Source organism: Bombina bombina, chromosome 7, assembly GCF_027579735.1.
Source record: "Bombina bombina isolate aBomBom1 chromosome 7, aBomBom1.pri, whole genome shotgun sequence".
Classification (NCBI taxonomy): domain Eukaryota; kingdom Metazoa; phylum Chordata; class Amphibia; order Anura; family Bombinatoridae; genus Bombina; species Bombina bombina.
The window spans coordinates 138487315-138510360 of NC_069505.1; the positions used below are offsets into that span (position 1 = coordinate 138487315).

The 23046-nt window shown below is 41.5% G+C and overlaps 1 protein-coding gene across 2 annotated transcripts in view; it reads right to left on the reverse strand.

Moving 5' to 3' along the window:
• Positions 1-6386: 6386 nt before the first annotated feature.
• KBTBD4 (kelch repeat and BTB domain containing 4) overlaps positions 6387-23046 on the reverse strand; it is a gene marked incomplete in the record, with an annotated part of 83263 nt that continues 66603 nt past the window's right edge. For both annotated transcript variants that reach the window (XM_053720357.1, XM_053720356.1), the window contains 1 exon segment: positions 6387-9589. In XM_053720357.1, the coding sequence (XP_053576332.1) occupies positions 8729-9589 (861 nt within the window).

Consider the following 23046-nt stretch of genomic DNA (forward strand, 5'->3'; position numbering starts at 1 on the left):
TTTGTGGGGAAAAAGCTTCTTATAGGCCCTGAAACTGCAGCAGGACCCTCCATGTGAAACAGCCTGAACTTCTAGTCAAATAATCTGCGCATCTGAGGCGCGAAATTAGGCCCCTCCCACCTTACTCCGGTGCTGTGAGGCCTAAAGAAACACTCCTAAGTGTTTTAATAATAGCCATGTGGGTAACAACCCCTGAAAGAAACCCAAAGGAACCTTCAAAGTGTCTCAAAAAACGATATTTTTCAATAAAAACCGTTTGCCATTAAGTAGTGTCAACCAGCTAGCCCTGTTATGTAAGCTTGCAATTCCATACTTAGTCTCTGAATACAGCTTACTCTTCCCTCATGGGGATATTATCAGTCTTTTCTAGAATTATCACAGTCTTGTCTAGAAATAAAAGACTGAACATACCTTATTGCAGCCTAACCTGCAAACCTTTCCCCCCAACTGAAGTTTTCTTGTACTCCTCAGTCCTTTGTGGGAACAGCAGTGGATTTTAGTTACAACATGCTAAAATCATCTTCCTCCCTGCAGAACTCTTCATCTCCTTTCTGCTAGAGAGTAAATAGTACACACCGGTACCATTTAAAATAACAAACTTTTGCTTGTAGAAAATAAAAAACACAATTTATGCTTACCTGATAAATTTATTTCTCTTGTGGTGTATCCAGTCCACGGATCATCCATTACTTGTGGGATATTCTCCTTCCTAACAGGAAGTTGCAAGAGGACACCCACAGCAGAGCTGCTATATAGCTCCTCCCCTAACTGCCATATCCAGTCATTCGACCGAAACAAGCCGAGAAAGGAGAAACCATAGGGTGCAGTGGTGACTGTAGTTTAATCTAAAATTTTGACCTGCCTTAAAATGACAGGGCGGGCCGTGGACTGGATACACCACAAGAGAAATAAATTTATCAGATAAGCATAAATTGGGTTTTCTCTTGTAAGGTGTATCCAGTCCACGGATCATCCATTACTTGTGGGATACCAATACCAAAGCTAAAGTACACGGATGAAGGGAGGGACAAGGCAGGTACTTAAACGGAAGGTACCACTGCCTGTAAAACCTTTCTCCCAAAAATAGCCTCCGAAGAAGCAAAAGTATCAAATTTGTAGAATTTGGAAAAAGTATGAAGCGAAGACCAAGTCGCCGCCTTGCAAATCTGTTCAACAGAAGCCTCATTTTTAAAGGCCCAAGTGGAAGCCACAGCTCTAGTAGAATGAGCTGTAATCCTTTCAGGAGGCTGCTGTCCAGCAGTCTCATAGGCTAAGCGGATTATGCTTCTTAGCCAAAAAGAAAGAGAGGTTGCCGAAGCCTTTTGACCTCTTCTCTGTCCAGAGTAAACAACAAACAAAGCAGATGCTTGACGAAAATCTTTAGTAGCTTGTAAGTAAAACTTTAAAGCACGAACCACGTCCAGATTATGTAAAAGACGTTCCTTCTTTGAAGAAGGATTAGGACACAATGATGGAACAACAATCTCTTGATTGATATTCTTAGTAGATACCACCTTAGGTAAAAACCCAGGTTTTGTACGCAGAACTACCTTATCTGCATGGAAGATCAGATAAGGAGAATCACATTGTAAAACAGATAACTCAGAGACTCTACGAGCCGAGGAAATAGCCATCAAAAAAAGAACTTTCCAAGATAAAAGCGTGATATCTATGGAATGAAGAGGTTCAAACGGAACCCCTTGAAGAACTTTAAGAACCAAATTTAAGCTACATGGGGGAGCAACAGGTTTAAACACAGGCTTGATTCTAACCAACGCCTGAACGTCTGGAACATTCGCCAGACGCTTGTGCAAAAGAATAGACAGTGCAGAGATCTGTCCCTTCAAAGAACTAGCTGATAATCCTTTCTCCAAACCCTCTTGGAGAAAAGATAATATCCTGGGGATCCTGACCTTACTCCATGAGTAGCCCTTGGATTCACACCAATAAAGATATTTACGCCATATCTTATGGTAGATTTTCCTGGTAACAGGCTTTCGTGCCTGTATTAAGGTATCAATGACTCGGAGAAGCCACGCTTTGATAAAATCAAGCGTTCAATCTCCATGCAGTCAGTCTCAGAGAAATTAGATTTGGATGATTGAAAGGACCTTGAAGTAGAAGGTCTCGTCTCAGAGGCAGAGTCCAAGGTGGAAAGGATGACATGTCCACTAGGTCTGCATACCAGGTCCTGCGTGGCCACGCAGGCGCCATCAAAATCACCAATGCTCTCTCCTGCTTGATTTTGGCAATCAGTCGAGGGAGCAGAGGAAACGGTGGAAACACGTAAGCCTGGTTGAAAGACCAAGGCGCAGCTAGAGCCTCTATCAGCGTCTGGACCTGGATCCGTAATAAGGAAGCTTGGCGTTCTGGCGAGACGCCATGAGATCCAGTTCTGGTTTGCCCCAACGATGAATCAATTGAGCAAACACCTCCGGATGGAGTTCCCACTCCCCCGGATGAAAAGTCTGACGACTTAGAAAATCCGCCTCCCAGTTCTCTACACCTGGGACATGGATCGCTGAAAGGTAGCAAGAGTGTTTCTCTGCCCAGAGAATTATTTTGGAGACTTCTAACATCGCTAAGGAACTCCTTGTTCCCCCTTGATGGTTGATGTAAGCCACAGTCGTGATGTTGTCCGACTGAAATCTGATGAACCTCAGGGTTGTTAACTGAGGCCAAGCCTGAAGAGCATTGAATATTGCCCTCAATTCCAGAATATTTATTGGGAGGAGTTTCTCCTCCTGAGTTCACGATCCCTGAGCCTTCAGGGAGTTCCAGACTGCACCCCAACCTAGAAGGCTGGCATCTGTCGTTACAATTGTCCAATCTGGCCTGCGAAAGGTCATACCTTTGGACAGATGGACCCGAGATAGCCACCAGAGAAGAGAATCTCTGGTCTCTTGATCCAGATTTAGTAGAGGGGACAAATATGTGTAATCCCCATTCCACTGACTGAGCATGCATAGTTGCATCGGTCTGAGATGTAGGCGCGCAAACGGAACTATGTCCATTGCCGCTACCATTAAGCCGATTACCTCCATGCACTGAGCCACCGAAGGGCGCAGAATAGAATGAAGAACACGGCAAGAATTTAGAAGTTTTAAAACCTGGACTCCGTCAGGTAAATTTTCATTTCTACAGAATCTATCAGAGTCCATAGGAAGGAGACTCTTGTGAGTGGGGACAGAGAACTCTTTTCCTCGTTCACTTTCCACCCGTGCGACCTCAGAAATGCCAGAACTATGTCCGTATGGGACTTGGCAATTTGGAAATTTGACGCCTGTATCAGGATGTCGTCTAGATAAGGGGCCACTGCTATGCCCCGCGGCCTTAGGACCGCCAGAAGCGACCCCAGAACCTTTGTAAAAATTCTTGGGGCTGTAGCTAACCCGAAGAGAGAACTGGTAATGCCTGTCCAGAAAGGCAAACCTTAGGAACCGATGATAATCTTTGTGTATCGGAATGTGAAGGTAAGCATCCTTTAGATCCACCGTAGTCATATATTGACCCTCCTGGATCATAGGTAGGATGGTCCGAATAGTTTCCATTTTGAATGATGGAACTCTGAGGAATTTGTTTAAGATCTTTAGATCCAAGATTGGTCTGAAGGTTCCCTCTTTTTTGGGAACCACAAACAGATTTGAGTTTTTGAAACTGTTTAAAAACTTACTTAGAAGCTATCAGTTTGGCTCTGTTGAAAAAGTAGCTGGAAAGCCCACTGCAAGTGGCAAATAAGACACCCCCCTCCCCCTTCTTTTGCATATGAAAAGACCCTTTACACAAACAGGAGCAAGCTGGAGAAGGTAGCTGACAGTATTCACATAAAACTCTGGGACTTGGTTAGGAGTCTGAAAATCAGAGCAATGTTATTTAAAAATAAGCAAAACTATACATTTATTTAAAAAAAAAAAACTTTATGGGCTATATAAATAGATCATCTACAAAACATTTATGCAAAGAAAAAAATGAGTGTATAATGTCCCTTTAAGTGCTCTAAGCTTGTTAAGTATGTCCTCAAATGGAGTCGTTGTCTGTAAAGCCTCTTCCAGAGACTCGAACCAGTACGCCGCAGCAGCAGTGACAGGAGCAATGCATGCAAGGGGCTGCAGGATAAAACCTTGTTGAATAAACATTTTCTTAAGGTAACCCTCTAATTTTTTATCCATAGGATCTGAAAAAGCACAACTGTCCTCGACAGGGATAGTAGTACGCTTTGCTAAAGTAGAAACTGCTCCCTCCACCTTAGGGACCGTCTGCCATAAGTCCCGAGTGGTGGCGTCTATGGGAAACATTTTTCTAAAAATAGGAGGGGGGGAAAACGGCACACCGGGTCTATCCCACTCTTTATTAATAATTTCTGTAAACCTTTTAGGTATTGGAAAAACCTCAGTACACACCGGCACTGCAAAGTATTTATCCAGTCTACACAATTTCTCTGGCACTGCAATTGTGTCACAGTCATTCAGAGCAGCTAAAACCTCCCTAAGCAAAACACGGAGGTTCTCAAGCTTAAATTTAAAAGTAGAAATATCAGAATCAGGTTTCCCTGAGTCAGAGATATCACCCACAGACTGAAGCTCTCCTTCCTCAGCTTCTGCATATTGTGAGGCAGTATCAGACATGGCTCTTAAAGCGTCTGTATGCTCTGTATTACGCCTAACACCAGAGCTATCATGCTTTCCTCTAAATTCAGGCAGTCTGGCTAATACCGCTGACAGTGTATTATCCATGACTGCCGCCATGTCTTGTAAAGTAATCGCTATGGGCGTCCTTGATGTACTTGGCGCCATTTGAGCGCAAGTCCCTTGAGCGGGAGTCAAAGGGTCTGACACGTGGGGAGAGTTAGTCGGCATAACTTCCCCCTCGTCAGAATCCTCTGGTGATAAATTTTTTAAAGACAAAAGCTGATCTTTATTGTTTAAAGTGAAATCAATACATTTAGTACACATTCTCATATGGGGTTCCACCATGGCTTTTAAACATAATGAACAAGGAGTTTCCTCTATGTCAGACATGTTTGTACAGACTAGCAATGAGACTAGCAAGCTTGGAAAACACTTTAAATCAAGTTAACAAGCAAATATAAAAAACGGTACTGTGCCTTTAAGAGAAACAAATTTTGTCAAAATTTGAAAAACAGTGAAAAAAGGCAGTAAATCAAACGAAATTTTTACAGTGTATGTAATAGGTTAGCAGAGCATTGCACCCACTTGCAAATGGATGATTAACCCCTTAATGCAAAAAACGGATAAAAAAAACGAAATAAACGTTTTTTAAACAGTCACAACAACTGCCACAGCTCTACTGTGGCCCTACCTTCCTCAATAAACGACTTTTGAAGCCTTTAGAGCCCTTCAGAGATGTCCTATAGCATGCAGGGGACTGCTGAAGGAAGCTGAATGTCTCTGTCTGTAATTTTAACTGCGCAAAAAGCGCTAAAATAGGCCCCTCCCACTCATACTACAACAGTGGAAAGCCTCAGGAAACTGTTTCTAGGCAAAAATCAAGCCAGCCATGTGGAAAAAACTAGGCCCCAATAAGTTTTATCACCAAAGCATATATAAAAACGATTAAACATGCCAGCAAACGTTTTATATTGCCATATTATCAGAGTATATATCTCTGGTAGTAAGCCTGATACAAGTCGCTATTAAATCACTGTTTTTAGGCTTAACTTACATTAATCAGGTACCAGCAGCATTTTCTAGTCCCTAGAAAAACTTAAAACTGCACATACCTCAATAGCAGGATAACCTGCACACCATTCTCCCTCTGAAGTTACCTCACTACTCAGACATATGTGAGAACAGCAGTGTATCTTAGTTACAAGCTGCTAAGATCATAGAAAAACGCAGGCAGATTCTTCTTCTAAATACTGCCTGAGATAAAATAGTACAACTCCGGTACTATTTGAAAATAACAAACTTTTGATTGAAGAAAAAAACTAACTATATTTTACCACTCTCCTCTTACTACCTCCATCTTTGTTGAGAGTTGCAAGAGAATGACTGGATATGGCAGTTAGGGGAGGAGCTATATAGCAGCTCTGCTGTGGGTGTCCTCTTGCAACTTCCTGTTGGGAAGGAGAATATCCCACAAGTAATGGATGATCCGTGGACTGGATACACCTTACAAGAGAAACTACATTTCTAACACCACATTCACTTTACCCTTCCGATTGCTTAGAGCCGGCAAAGAGAATGACTGGGGGGTGGAGCTAGAGGGGGAGCTATATGGACAGCTCTGCTGTGTGCTCTCTTTGCCACTTCCTGTCGGGAAGGAGAATATCCCATAAGTAAAGGATGAATCCGTGGACTCGATACATCTTACAAGAGAAATACGTTTACATCTATTAAAGGGACAATGTACTAAAGTGTATTAAATAGTTTACAAATTGTTCCTTCACCTTTATTTTCTCATTTGAAACAGAGCTGATTTTGTGTAATGTTTCCTCAGCCATACAGAACATTTCTGAACTTAAAGGGACAGTCTACTCCAGAATTTTTATTGTTTAAAATGATAGATAATCCCTTTATTACCCATTCCTTAGTTTTGCATAACCAACACAGTTATATTAATATACTTTTGACCTCTGTGATTACCTTGTACCTAAGCCTCTGCAGACTGCCCCCTTATTTCAGTTATTTTGACAACGAGTGCTGGCTCCCTAGGTAACTCCACGGGAGTGAGCACAATGTTATCTATATGGCACACATGAACTAGTGCTGTCTAGCTGTAAAAACGGTCAAAATGCACTGAGATTAGAGGCGGCCTTGAAGGGCTTAGAAATTAGCATATGAACCTACCTAGGTTTAGTCTTCAACAAAGAATACCAAGAGAACAAAGCAAATGTGATGATAAAAGTAAATTTGAAAGTATTTAAAATTAAAAGCCTTATCTTAATCATGAACATTTCATTTTTACTAGACTGTCCCTTTAAATTAAACTTATGCCATGAAGCTATGTACAGTACATAGATGTATTTGCACTCTTCAATACCCTCATAGTTTACTATAATTTAAAAAAATACTTAATACAGTATATATAAAAGATATCAGATTTTTGAAGACAGAAAAAAAACATACATTATCATGTTTCAACAACAACAGCTTAAAGGGATAGTAAACCCCCACATTTTCTTTTATGTTTCAGATAGAACATACAATTTTAAACAACTTTCCAATTTAATTCTGTTATTCATTGCTGAAGGATCAGCATTACACTACTGGCAGCTAGCTGAACACATCTAGTTAGCCAATCACAAGAGACAAATGTGTGCAGGCACCAATAAGCAGCAGCTCCCACTAGTGTATGATATGTGCGTATTCATTTTTTAACAAGGGATACTAAGAGAACGAAGCACATTTGAAAATAGAAGTGAATTTAAAAGTGTATTAAAATGACCTGATCTATCTGAATCATGCAAATTAATTTTGATTTTCCTATCCCTTTATCAGAAGACTATGGGGTTGATAAAGCTTTGGTCTTAACAGACACTTCTTAAAAGTTGCTTAAACAATTAATTTCACCCAAAACCCATCTACAGACCAGGCAGTTTCCAGGCGGATCCTTGGCTGCCATTTCTGTAACTCTAACAATTCGATAAACATATCCACATATGCAGAACTCAGACAAGCAATTGACAAGGCTTGAAACTATGATATCTACTGCAGAGATATCTACTGTAAAATAATATGTAATACAATATAGTGTTTAGACCCTGGTGATGCAGACCTAACTGAGCTATTAGAGTTAATGACAAATGTAACTACTGCAAGGAATTGTCTAAAATCATAGAAAAAAATGACTAGGGGGAAAAAAAAAAAAAAAGGAAAACATCTTCTTTTGTAATGTAATATAGATCCATTTTTTCTCATTACATGCAGTTTATCTAAACTGCATTCATCCCCACACTTGCTCAACAACTGCAATACTCCCTGCTCCTTAACATCTGTGGTTTTATTAGGAATGAATTCCACTAAATCTTGCCGTTTCCCTTAGCAGAGAGGCAGAAATCCCTTCTCTATTAACTCCTCTATCTACTGCGTACAACGGCACAGTAGCAATTAGATCTATGTTTGCAAATAATAGGGACATTTCAACAGGAATTCTTATTTCACATCACAATATCTGTGGTAAAACGCAAAAGCATGTGGAGGAAAACATTAACCTTAAGCCCTATGGCTAATGCTGTTGGACTCATAACAAAGAATAAAAAAATGAAGTAGAGGAACGCATTAACCTTAAAGGGATACTTAAACCAAATTTTTTCTTTCATGATTCAGACAGAGCATGTAATTTTCTAATTTATTCCTATTATCAATTTTTCTTTTTTCTTTTGGTATCTTTATTTGAAAAAGCAAGAATGTAAGCTAACGAGCCGGCTCATCTTTGGTGCTTGCTGACTGGTGATAAATGTAGCCACCAATAAGCAAGCGCTGCCCAGGGTTCTAAACCAAAAATGTGCCGGTTTCTAAGCTTACATTCCTACTTTTTTTTTTTATAAATAAAGATACAAAGGGAACAAAGAAAAATTGATAATAGGAGTAATTTATAAAGTTGCTTAAACTTGCATGCTCTATCTGAATTATGAAAGAAAAATGTTGGGTTCAGTGTCCCTTTAACTAGAAAGCCATCTTACATGAAGCCCTGGCTTATGCTTGCTAAACACAAAGAAGCCTGTTCAATAAGGGTTGGAGGCCATACAGATATGGCTGGACAATGATCACGCCAACAAGAACTGCAGGTTTGTTAACAAGACCCGAACACCACTAGTCACAGTCACAACAGAGGTTGCTGGATTCAGTTTAAAGGTATTTGCATCTCCTTTCTTGTAATGATCTCTGAAGACATATATGAAACCATTACAGCTGGCAATTTTCCATAGCGACGGTCGAGCACTCCAGACTTCAGGAAGACACAGCCTTGTAAAACTGTCCAGCAGTGGGTTGTAGCAGACCAAACAGTCTCCCTCTGCTACTATGAAGACCAAGTCCTTGTGCACGGCTGCATGCATGCGCCCCGCAAAGGGCAGAAGATAGGGCTTTACATGGCATTTCTCACTTTTGGTATCAAAACATTGTATGAGGCGTGAAGGTTTGGTAAAAAAGTCAAGGTCATTCTCCTCCCCACCCAATAAGTATATTACCCCATTCATATTTACCCCAGCTGCCCCAGAAATGGACACATCTAGTTGACTTGTTTCAGTCCAGACATTATCTGGCACTCGATAGTAAATTACCACATTTGATAAGGTGTCTTGTAGTGTCTTTCCTCCCAGGGAGTAAATAGAATCCTTGCTAAGGACAGAGACAAGAGTATGCTGCAAGCGGTCTCGAGGAAGTGGGGCACACCTTTCCCAGTCCATTGTCTCCATGTTACATTTCCACATGCGCCGAGGGATAGAACCACCAACAACGTAAAGGTCACTTCCATGCTTGCAGGCTGCCGTGATCTGATGACACAAGCTGTTCTGGCCGCTAACGCTGATGGAATCGTCTTGAGCACAGTGTAGGGAGACAGCAATTGAGTGTGTACGAGATTCCTCCTTACCAATAAGGTAGATATGTACATTTTCTCCAATCTCCTGTTTAAAGAAAACAAACATCAGTTTCTTTAAATCTCAAATGAGTAGATTTTTTTTCTGACAAATTTTAAAGTTAGTTCTATTTTCCCTTCCACTATATCACAAAATGCATATTCATATATTTTATGAATTTTTGGACATGCTTAGTAGGAGCTGGTGCCTCAGAAAGTGCACATTTAGATAATGCAAGTTAATTGGAAAGTTTTTAAAATTGCGTGCTCTATCTAAATCATGAAAGTTTAATTTTAACTTGTGTCCCTTTAAGTTAACATACTTTAAGCACTTTTGACCAATATATATACCGCCCCCCTGGCTCCGCAACTCTATTTCTAGATTACTTTGCCGCCTGGCTACCTTACTTTCTATCCTCAGATACCCCTGCCCTCATTCACGATGACTTCAACCTCCCTGTTGATAATCCCACTGCCTCCTCTGCAAAACAACTTCTGCAACTCACTTCCTCTTTCGGCCTGTCATAATGGACTGACTCTCCCACTCACAAAGATGGTCACTACCTTGATCTGATTTTCAGCTATGGATGCACTTCACAAACTCACCTTTTCCTCTTTCTGACCACCACCTCCTCATTTGTACCATCACCTCCCTCCCTACAACTCTCCCTCCTTCTACCCCTCACACTAAACTTCACAGAAGAATCAAGTCATTAGATCAGCAACAGCTCGCTAGCTCTCTCGAACCTATTCTCTCTTCCATCCACTCTTTTTCCTGTCCTGATGAATCCATCTGACACTATAACTCCACCCTTACATCGTTTTTTGATAACCTGGCCCCACCTACTAAAACTCGGAAAACATACACTCATCCTCAGCCCTGGCATACTCCTCTGACACGGTACCTACGCAGATGTTCCCGTACTGCTGAGCGACACTGGAGGAAATCTCGGAGTTCTGCTGACTTTCTTCACTATAAGTTTATCTTGAACGCTTACTATTCTGTCCTTAATCTATATAAGCAACACTACTTCTACACTCTTATCTCTACTCTTTCTTCAAACCCAAAACGTCTGTTCTCCACATTCAATACTCTTCTCCGCCCACCCCCACCACAGCTTTTCTCTCAGCCCATGATTTTGCCAGCTACTTCAACAACAAACTCTATCAGAAATTAATTTAGCTCTCAACATACTACCGGTCTCCCTCCCCCTCAAAAGCTCACAAACATCCAAAACCCAGATAGCCATAAATTTAGCTCTTTTGCCCGTTACAGAGGATGAAGTTACTGCCCTTATACTATCCTTTCACCTCACTACCTGTCCCCTCGACCCCATCCCCTCACAACTACTCCCCTCCCTCTCTTATACCCTTACCCGTATACTCACAAACATCTTCAACCTCTCCCTCAGCACTGGCATAATTCCCACATCTCTTAAGCATGCATTAGTCACACCTATCCTCAAAAAACCTTCTCTCGAACCAACCTCCACATCCATCTACCGCCCTATTTCCTTACTACCTCTTGCTTCAAAGCTTCTTGAAAAGCTAGTATATGCACGTCTATCCCCTTTCCTTACACTAAACTCCCTCCTTGACCCACTGCAATCTGGATTTCACCCCTTCACTCAACAGAGACAGCAATGGTTGAGGTTACCAACAACCTACTTACAGCAAAATCAAAAGGCCACTTCTCTATACTTATCCTCCTTGATCTGTCTGCAGCCTTTGATACTGTCGACCACCCTCTTTTGCTCCATACCCTCCAATCCTTTCGGCATCTGTGACACAGCTCTCTCTTGTTTCTCTTCCTATCTGTCTAACCGTACCTTTAGTGTAGCCTTCTCTGGGGCATCCTCTGCCCCGTTACCTCTTTCTGTTGGGGTACCGCAAGGCTCTGTCCTTGGTCCCCTTCTCTTCTCAATCTACATGTCCTCACTAGTTTCCATAATAAAGTCCCACGGGTTTCATTATCATTTGTATGCCGACGATACCCAAATCTACCTCTCTGCACCAGAACTATCTCCTTCCTTGCTAACCCGTGTCACTGTCTTCTCTCATATCTCATCTTGGATGTCCTCTCACTACCTCAAGCTAAATCTCTCCAAAACTGAGCTCCTTATTCCCCCCCCCCTTCTTCCAAAATCTCCACCCCCCATGTCTCTATAACTGTTGATAACTCAATCATTACCCTAACCTCACATGCCCGATGTCTTGGGGTCACACTGGACTCAGATCTTTCTTTCACTCTTCACATTCAGTCCTTGGCTAAAGCCTGCTGCTTCCACCTTAAAAACATCGCTAAAATTAGACATTTCCTTACGCAAGACACAACAAAGATTTTAATCCACTGTCTCATCCTTTCCCGCCTCAACTACTGCAACTCTATCCTCTCTGGTCTCCCTAGCTGCCGCCTAGCTCCTTTACAATCCATAATGAATGCCTCTGCCAGGCTCATCTTCCTTGTACGTCGCTCTTCATTTGCCGCACCTCTCTGCCAATCCCTTCACTGGCTTCCTCTTGCCTCCAGGATTAAACACAAAATTCTCACTCTGACACACAAAGCCCTCAATTGCACTGCTCCCCGTACATCTCAGACCTTGTCTCCAGATACTCTCCCTCCCGTCCCCTTCGCTCCACTCATGATCTCCTACTCTCCTCCTCTCTTGTTACCTTCTCACATTCCCGTCTTCAAGATATCTCCAGATTGGCTACCATCTTATGTAACTCTCTGCCTCGCTCCATAAGAATCTCCCCTAGTTTTAAAATCTTCAAGTGCTCCCTGAAGACTCTACTATTCAGGGACGCTTACAACTTACATTACCCTTCCTATCTCCACTGCTATCCCCTAAAACCCCATAGCATGTAAGCCTATGAGCCCAGCTGTTTGTAGTTCATCTTCATAAGAACCGACTACAACAGTGCAACTCTCGGCAGGACTCTCTCTCCCCATTTGTTACCTGTAATCATTTTTATATACCACCTATGTTCATAGCGCTGCGGAACCTGTTGGCACTCTACAAATACCTGATAATAATATATATATATATATATTACTCTAGACGCTAGGAAGAGATAATAGTCTCAAAAATGTATCCTTAAAGGGACAGTCAACACCAGAATGTTTGTTGTTTAAAAAGATAGCTAATCCCTTTATTACCCATTCCCCAGTTTTTCATAACCAACATGGTTATATTAATATATGTTTTATCTCTGTGATTACCTTGTATTTAAGCATCTTCTGACAGCCCCCTGATCACATGACATTTTATTTATTATCTATTGACTTGCATTTTAGTCAATTAGTGCAGTGTCTGCCACAAGCCACGGGTGTGATCACAATGTTATCTATATGGCTCCCATGAACTAGCTCTCCCCTGCTGTGAAAAGCAAATAAAAAGCATGTGATAAGAGACGTCCTTCAAGGGCTTAGAAATTATCATATGAGCCTTCCTAGGTTTAGCTTTCAACTAAGAATACCAAGAGAACAGAGCAAAATTGGTGATAAAAGTACATTGGAAAGTTGTTTAAAATTACATGCCCTATTTGAAACATGAAAGTTTTTTTTTGGACTTGACTGTCCCTTTAAATATGAAGAGCTAGATTACAAGTGGAGCACAATCAATAGTAAAGGGTGTGTTATGTTTTGAGCAACCTCGCATAAAGAAGCATGCACAATATGGTATTACAAGTCAATGTTAAAAGGTATATGAAACTCGGCTGGGAGTTCCGGTGTGCAGATGCTTGAATGACACGCATGTCTGATGTGCAACCGGGCCTTGTTTGTTGCAGAGTACATCCCACAATAAGTCCCAACTGGAGCCACGGCAGCACTGTGGATGCCACCACTGTATCACAAAATTTAAATAATAGTTTTGCTGCTTCTCCCCTATTGGCATTTTGGAAGGGGGAGTTTAAAAAACATAATTTATGCTTACATGATAAATTGATTTATTTCATGGTGGTGGTGTCCACGATTCATTACTCATGGGAATTATCCTTCTCTGATTAAACTAAAGAAATATTGGCACTGTGATAAAGTGAAACCAGGGAATAAGAGGTAAGCCTTACCTCAGTGCTACCTCTTTAAATATAATGTACACAAAATGGGAAAGGAGGAGGGGACAAGAAGGGGTTAATTAGCACTCATTCCCATAGAACAGTAAAGTTGTAGAATAAATTCTACTAAATGGATGAAAAAGTTATTGCTTAAAAACTAATTTATTAGCATCATGTTAAAATAAGGTGTGTGATAAATATTACATAACCAAATTAGGAAAACATAATTTATGTAAGAACTTACCTGATAAATTCATTTCTTTCATATTAGCAAGAGTCCATGAGCTAGTGACGTATGGGATATACATTCCTACCAGGAGGGGCAAAGTTTCCCAAACCTTAAAATGCCTATAAATACACCCCTCACCACACCCACAATTCAGTTTAACGAATAGCCAAGAAGTGGGGTGATAAAGGAGCGAAAGCATCAAAAAAATAAGGAATTGGAATAATTGTGCTTTATACAAAAAAATCAGAACCACCACAAAAAAAGGGTGGGCCTCATGGACTCTTGCTAATATGAAAGAAATGAATTTATCAGGTAAGTTCTTACATAAATTATGTTTTCTTTCATGTAATTAGCAAGAGTCCATGAGCTAGTGATGTATGGGATAGCAGATACCCAAGATGTGGAACTTCCACGCAAGAGTCACTAGAGAGGGAGGGATAAAATAAAGACAGCCAATTCCGCTGAAAAAAATAATCCACAACCCAAATCAAAAGTTTTAATCTTAATAATGAAAAAAACTGAAATTATAAGCAGACGAATCAAACAGAAACAGCTGCCTGAAGTACTTTTCTACCAAAAACTGCTTCAGAAGAAGAAAACACATCAAAATGGTAGAATTTAGTAAAAGTATGCAAAGAAGACCAAGTCGCTGCTTTGCAAATCTGATCAACAGAAGCTTCATTCCTAAAAGCCCAGGAAGAAAAAACTGACCTAGTAGAATGAGCCGTAATTCTTTGAGGCGGGGTCTTACCAGACTCCACATAAGCATGATGAATCAAAGACTTTAACCAAGACGCCAAAGAAATGGCAGAAGCCTTCTGACCTTTCCTGGAACCAGAAAAGATAACAAATAGACTAGAAGTCTTTCTAAAATCTTTAGTAGCTTCAACATAATATTTCAAAGCTCTAACTACATCCAAAGAATGTAAGGATCTTTCCTTAGAATTCTTAGGATTAGGACATAATGAAGGGACAACAATTTCTCTACTAATGTTGTTAGAATTCACAACCTTAGGTAAAAATTGAAATGAAGTCCGCAACACCGCCTTATCCTGATGAAAAATCAGCCAAAAGGAACAGTACTTTCCAAGAAAGTAATTAAATGTCCAGAGAATGCATAGGCTCAAACGGAGGAGCCTGTAAAGCTGTCAAAACCAAATTAAGACTCCAAGGAGGAGAGATTGGCTTAATGACAGGTTTGATACGGACCAAAGCCTTTACAAAACAATGAATATCAGGAAGATTAGCAATCTTTCTGTGAAAAAGAACAGAAAGAGCAGATATTTGTCCTTTCAAAGAACTTGCAGACAAACCTTTATCCAAACCATCCTGAAAAAATGGTAAGATTCTAGGAATTTTGAAAGAATGCCCGGAGAATTTATGAGAAGAACACCAAGAGATGTAAGTCTTCCAAACTCGATAATAAATATTTCTAGAGACAGATTTTCGAGTCTGTAACATAGTATTAATCACTGAGTCATAGAAACTTCTATGACTAAGAACTAAGCGTTCAATCTCCATACCTTCAAATTTAATGATTTGAGATCCTTATGGAAAAAAGGGCCTTGAGATAGAAGGTCTGGCCTTAACGGAAGTGTCCAAGGTTGGCAACTGGCCATCCGAACGAGATCCGCAAACCAAAACCTGTGAGGCCATGCTGGAGCCACCAGCAGTACAAATGAGCGCTCAATTAGAATTTTGGAGATTACTTTCGGAAGAAGAAGTATAGGCGGAAAGATATAAGCAGGATGATAATTCCAAGGAATTGACAACGCATCCACTGCTTCCGCCTGAGGATCCCGGGATCTGGACAGATACCTGGGAAGTTTCTTGTTCAGATGAGAGGCCATCAGATCTATTTCTGGAAGTCCCCAGATTTGAACAATCTGAAGAAAAACCTCTGGATGAAGAGACCATTCGCCCGGATGCAACGTCTGGCGACTGAGATAATCCGCTTCCCAATTGTCTACACCTGGGATGTGAACCGCAGAAATTAGACAGGAGCTGGATTCCGCCCATACAAGTATCCAAGATACTTCTTTCATAGCTTGAGGACTGTGAGTCCCACCTTGATGATTGACATATACCACGGTCGTGACATTGTCTGTTTGAAAACAAATAAACGATTCTCTCTTCAGAAGAGGCCAAAACTGAAGAGCTCTGAAAATCGCACGGAGTTCCAAAATGTTGATTGGTAATCTCGCCTCCTGAGATTCCCAAACCCCTTGTGCTGTCAGAGATCCCCATACAGCTCCCCAACCTGATAGACTCGCATCTGTTGAGATCACAGTCCAGGTTGGACGAACAAAAGAGGCCCCTTGAATTAAACGATGGTGATCCATTCACCAAGTTAGAGATGATCGAACATTGGAATTTAAGGATATTATTTGTGATATCCTTGTATAATCCCTGCACCACTGGTTCAGCATACAAAGCTGTAGTGGTCTCGTGTGAAAACGAACAAAAGGGATCGCGTCCGATGCAGCAGTCATGAGACCTAAAATCTCCATGCATAATGCTACCGAAGAGAACAATTGAGACTGAAGGTTTCGACAGGCTGAAACCAATTTCAGACGTCTTTTTTCTGTCAGAGACAAAGTCATGGACACTGAATCTATTTGGAAACCTAAAAAGGTTACCCTTGTCTGAGGAATCAAGGAACTCTTTGGCAAATTGATCCTCCAACCATGTCTTTGAAGAAACAACACAAGTTGATTCGTATGAGATTCTGCAGAATGTGAAGACTGAGCAAGTACCAAGATATCGTCCAAATAAGGAAATACCGCAATACCCTGTTCCCTGATTACAGAGAGAAGGGCACAGAGAACCTTCGAAAAGATTCTTGGCGCTGTTGCTAGACCAAATGGAAGAGCAATAAACTGGTAATGCTTGTCTAGAAAAGAGAATCTCAGAAACTGATAGTGATCTGGATGAATTGGAATATGCAGGTATGCATCCTGTAAGTCTATTGTAGACATATAATGCCCTTGCTGAACAAAAGGCAGAATAGTTCTTATAGTCACCATTTTGAATGTTGGTATCCTTACATAACGATTCAATATTTTTAGGTCCAGAACTGGTCTGAAAGAATTCTCTTTCTTTGGTACAATGAATAGATTTGAATAAAACCCCAGACCCTGTTCCAGAACGGGAACTGGTATAATTATCCCAGCTAACTCTAGGTCTGAAACACATTTCAGAAACGCTTGAGCCTTCACTGGATTGACTGGAATGCGTGAGAGAAAAAATCTTCTCACAGGCGGTCTTACCTTGAAACCTATTCTGTACCCTTGCGAAACAATGTTCTGAATCCAAAGATTGTGAATCGAATTGATCCAAACATCTTTGAAAAATCGTAACCTGCCCCCTACCAGCTGTGCTGGAATGAGGGCCGCACCTTCATGCGGATTTAGGAGCTGGTTTTGACTTTCTGGAAGGCTTGGATCTATTCCAGACTGGATTAGGTTTCCAACCGGAAACTGTTCCTTTAGGGGAAGGATCGGGCTTCTGCTCCTTATTCTGACAAAAGGAACGAAAACGATTAGCAGCCCTGTAATTACTTTTAGATTTTTTGCCCTGAGGCAAAAAGGCACCCTTCCCTCCAGTAACAGTTGAAATTATAGAATCCAACTGAGAACCAAACAACTTATTACCTTGGAAAGAGAGAGAAAGCAAAGTTGACTTAGAAGTCATATCTACATTCCAGGATTTAAGCCATAAAGCTCGTCTAGCTAAAATAGCTAAAGACGTATACCGGACATCAACTCTAATGATATCAAAAATGGCATCACAGACAAAGGTATTAGCGTGTTGAAGAAGTTTAACAATGCTATATGAATTATGATCTGTCACTTGTTGCGCTAAAGCCTCCAACCAGAAAGTTGAAGCTGCAGCAACATCAGCCAAAGAGATAGCAGGTCTAAGTAGATTACCTGAACATAAATAAGCTTTTCTCAAAAAAGATTCAATTTTCCTATCTAAAGGATCTTTAAACAAAGTGCTATCTACCGTAGGAATAGCAGTACGTTTGGCAAGAGTAGAGATAGCCCCATCGACTTTAGGGATTTTATCCCAAAACTCCAATCTATCAGATGGCACAGGGTACAATTTCTTAAACCTTGGAGAAGGAGTAAATGAAGTACCCAGACTATCCCATTCCCTAGCAATCACATCTGAGATAGCATCAGGAACTGGAAAAACTTCAGGAATTAACACATGAGGTTTATACACCGAATTTAAACGTTTAGCAGTTTTAGTATCAAGAGGACTGGACTCCTCCATATCTAAAGCAATCAAATCTTCTTTAAGTAATGAACGAATTAACTCCATTTTAAATAAATATGGAGATTTATCAGTATCAATATCTGTGGTAGAATCTTCTGATCCGAAAAAAACCTCATCAGAAACAGATAAGTCAGAATGATGGCGGTCACCTAAAAATTCCTCTGAAAAGTGAGAAGTTTTGAAAGACCTTTTACGTTTACTGGAAGGAGGAATAACAGACAGAGCCTTCCTAATAGAATTAGAAACAAATTCTTTTACATTAACAGGAACATCCTGAACAATAGATGTTGAAGGAACAACAACAGGTAAAGGATTATTACTAATGGAAACACAATCTGCATTGGAAAGTTTATCATGACAGCTTTCACAAACTACAGCTGGAGGAACAGCTACCACAAGTTTACAACATATGCACTTAACTTTGGTAGAACCAGCATCAGGCAGCGTCTGTCCACTAGTGGATTGAGATCCAGGGTCAGGGTGAGACATCTTGCAATATGTAATAGAAAAAACAACATATAAAGCAAAATTATCAAATTCCTTAAATGACAGTTTCAGGATTGTGAAAAAATGCAAAATAATAAGCTTCTAGTAACCAGAAGCAATGAAAGAGAAATGTTTAAATAATGTGAGTAAAAAAGACGCCAACATTTTTTTGGCGCAAAAAAATGTCTGAATACACATGCGTAACAGAATACAACTTCCGGCGTAAATTACGTCGCCGAAAATGACAAAATTTATAGCGCCAAAAAAGTTTGCGCCAAAAATGACGTAATAAAAAGAAACATTTTCTGCCCCCGCGAGCCTAACAGCATGCAGGAAAAAATGGCCAAATTAAATTTTTCAAGGTAAGAAAAAATAATTAAATGCATTATCCCAATAATGAAACTGACAGTCTGTATTTGAAAAGGAATACTGATTATCCTGAATCAAGGCAAATATAAGTTTATAGACATATATTTAGAACTTTACATATAAAGTGCCCAACCATAGCGTAGAGTGTCACAAAAAATAAGATTTACTTACCCCAGGACGCTCCTCTACATATAGCAGATAGCCAAACCAGTACTGAAACGAGAATCAGTAGAGGTAATGGTATATAAGAGTATATCGTCGATCTGAAAAGGGAGGTAGGAGAAGAAATCTCTACGACCGATAACAGAGAACCTATGAAATAGATCCCCTAGAGGTAGACCATTGTATTCAAATAGGCAATACTCTCTTCACATCTCTCTGACATTCGCTGCACTCTGAGAGGAAAACCGGGCTTCAACCTGTTGTGAAGCGCATATCAACGAAGAATCTTAAGCACAAACAACTTCACCACCTCCACAGGAGGCAAATTTTGTAAAACTGAATTATGGGTGTGGTGAGGGGTGTATTTATAGGCATTTTAAGGTTTGGGAAACTTTGCCACTCCTGGTAGGAATGTATATCCCATACGTCACTAGCTCATGGACTCTTGCTAATTACATGAAAGAAAAACAGAATTTATGTTTACCTGATAAATTACTTTCTCCAACGGTGTGTCCGGTCCACGGCGTCATCCTTACTTGTGGGATATTCTCTTCCCCAACAGGAAATGGCAAAGAGCCCAGCAAAGCTGGTCACATGATCCCTCCTAGGCTCCGCCTACCCCAGTCATTCGACCGACGTTAAGGAGGAATATTTGCATAGGAGAAACCATATGGTACCGTGGTGACTGTAGTTAAAGAAAATAAATTATCAGACCTGATTAAAAAAACCAGGGCGGGCCGTGGACCGGACACACCGTTGGAGAAAGTAATTTATCAGGTAAACATAAATTCTGTTTTCTCCAACATAGGTGTGTCCGGTCCACGGCGTCATCCTTACTTGTGGGAACCAATACCAAAGCTTTAGGACACGGATGAAGGGAGGGAGCAAATCAGGTCACCTAAATGGAAGGCACCACGGTTTGCAAAACCTTTCTCCCAAAAATAGCCTCAGAAGAAGCAAAAGTATCAAACTTGTAAAATTTGGTAAAAGTGTGCAGTGAAGACCAAGTCGCTGCCCTACATATCTGATCAACAGAAGCCTCGTTCTTGAAGGCCCATGTGGAAGCCACAGCCCTAGTGGAATGAGCTGTGATTCTTTCGGGAGGCTGCCGTCCGGCAGTCTCGTAAGCCAATCTGATGATGCTTTTAATCCAAAAAGAGAGAGAGGTAGAAGTTGCTTTTTGACCTCTCCTTTTACCGGAATAAACAACAAACAAGGAAGATGTTTGTCTAAAATCCTTTGTAGCATCTAAATAGAATTTTAGAGCGCGAACAACATCCAAATTGTGCAACAAACGTTCCTTCTTTGAAACTGGTTTCGGACACAGAGAAGGTACGATAATCTCCTGGTTAATGTTTTTGTTAGAAACAACTTTTGGAAGAAAACCAGGTTTAGTACGTAAAACCACCTTATCTGCATGGAACACCAGATAAGGAGGAGAACACTGCAGAGCAGATAATTCTGAAACTCTTCTAGCAGAAGAAATTGCAACTAAAAACAAAACTTTCCAAGATAATAACTTAATATCAACGGAATGTAAGGGTTCAAACGGAACCCCCTGAAGAAGAACTAAATTGAGACTCCAAGGAGGAGTCAAAGGTTTGTAAACAGGCTTAATTCTAACCAGAGCCTGAACAAAGGCTTGAACATCTGGCACAGCTGCCAGTTTTTTGTGAAGTAACACAGACAAGGCAGAAATCTGTCCCTTCAGGGAACTTGCAGATAATCCTTTTTCCAATCCTTCTTGAAGGAAGGATAGAATCTTAACCTTGTCCCAAGGGAATCCTTTAGATTCACACCAACAGATATATTTTTTCCAAATTTTGTGGTAAATCTTTCTAGTTACAGGCTTTCTGGCCTGAACAAGAGTATCGATAACAGAATCTGAGAACCCTCGCTTCGATAAGATCAAGCGTTCAATCTCCAAGCAGTCAGCTGGAGTGAAACCAGGTTCGGATGTTCGAACGGACCCTGAACAAGAAGGTCTCGTCTCAAAGGTAGCTTCCAAGGTGGAGCCGATGACATATTCACCAGATCTGCATACCAAGTCCTGCGTGGCCACGCAGGAGCTATCAAGATCACCGACGCCCTCTCCTGATTGATCCTGGCTACCAGCCTGGGGATGAGAGGAAACGGCGGGAACACATAAGCTAGTTTGAAGGTCCAAGGTGCTACTAGTGCATCCACTAGAGCCGCCTTGGGATCCCTGGATCTGGACCCGTAGCAAGGAACTTTGAAGTTCTGACGAGAGGCCATCAGATCCATGTCTGGAACGCCCCACAGCTGAGTGACTTGGGCAAAGATTTCCGGATGGAGTTCCCACTCCCCCGGATGCAATGTCTGACGACTCAGAAAATCCGCTTCCCAATTTTCCACTCCTGGGATGTGGATAGCGGACAGGTGGCAGGAGTGAGACTCCGCCCATAGAATGATTTTGGTCACTTCTTCCATCGCTAGGGAACTCCTTGTTCCCCCCTGATGGTTGATGTACGCAACAGTTGTCATGTTGTCTGATTGAAACCGTATGAACTTGGCCCTCGCTAGCTGAGGCCAAGCCTTGAGAGCATTGAATATCGCTCTCAGTTCCAGAATATTTATCGGTAGAAGAGATTCTTCCCGAGACCAAAGACCCTGAGCTTTCAGGGATCCCCAGACCGCGCCCCAGCCCATCAGACTGGCGTCGGTCGTGACAATGACCCACTCTGGTCTGCGGAATGTCATCCCTTGTGACAGGTTGTCCAGGGACAGCCACCAACGGAATGAGTCTCTGGTCCTCTGATTTACTTGTATCTTCGGAGACAAGTCTGTATAATCCCCATTCCACTGACTGAGCATGCACAGTTGTAATGGTCTTAGATGAATGCGCGCAAAAGGAACTATGTCCATTGCCGCTACCATCAACCCGATCACTTCCATGCACTGAGCTAAGGAAGGAAGAGGAACGGAATGAAGTATCCGACAAGAGTCTAGAAGCTTTGTTTTTCTGGCCTCTGTCAGAAATATCCTCATTTCTAAGGAGTCTATTATTGTTCCCAAGAAGGGAACCCTTGTTGACGGAGATAGAGAACTCTTTTCCACGTTCACTTTCCATCCGTGAGATCTGAGAAAGGCCAGGACTATGTCCGTGTGAGCCTTTGCTTGAGGAAGGGACGACGCTTGAATCAGAATGTCGTCCAAGTAAGGTACTACAGCAATGCCCCTTGGTCTTAGCACAGCTAGAAGGGACCCTAGTACCTTTGTGAAAATCCTTGGAGCAGTGGCTAATCCGAAAGGAAGCGCCACGAACTGGTAATGCTTGTCCAGGAATGCGAACCTTAGGAACCGATGATGTTCCTTGTGGATAGGAATATGTAGATACGCATCCTTTAAATCCACCGTGGTCATGAATTGACCTTCCTGGATGGAAGGAAGAATAGTTCGAATGGTTTCCATCTTGAACGATGGAACCTTGAGAAACTTGTTTAAGATCTTGAGATCTAAGATTGGTCTGAACGTTCCCTCTTTTTTGGGAACTATGAACAGATTGGAGTAGAACCCCATCCCTTGTTCTCTTAATGGAACAGGATGAATCACTCCCATTTTTAACAGGTCTTCTACACAATGTAAGAATGCCTGTCTTTTTATGTGGTCTGAAGACAACTGAGACCTGTGGAACCTCCCCCTTGGGGGAAGCCCCTTGAATTCCAGAAGATAACCTTGGGAGACTATTTCTAGCGCCCAAGGATCCAGAACATCTCTTGCCCAAGCCTGAGCGAAGAGAGAGAGTCTGCCCCCCACCAGATCCGGTCCCGGATCGGGGGCCAACATTTCATGCTGTCTTGGTAGCAGTGGCAGGTTTCTTGGCCTGCTTTCCCTTGTTCCAGCCTTGCATTGGTCTCCAAGCTGGCTTGGCTTGAGAAGTATTACCCTCTTGCTTA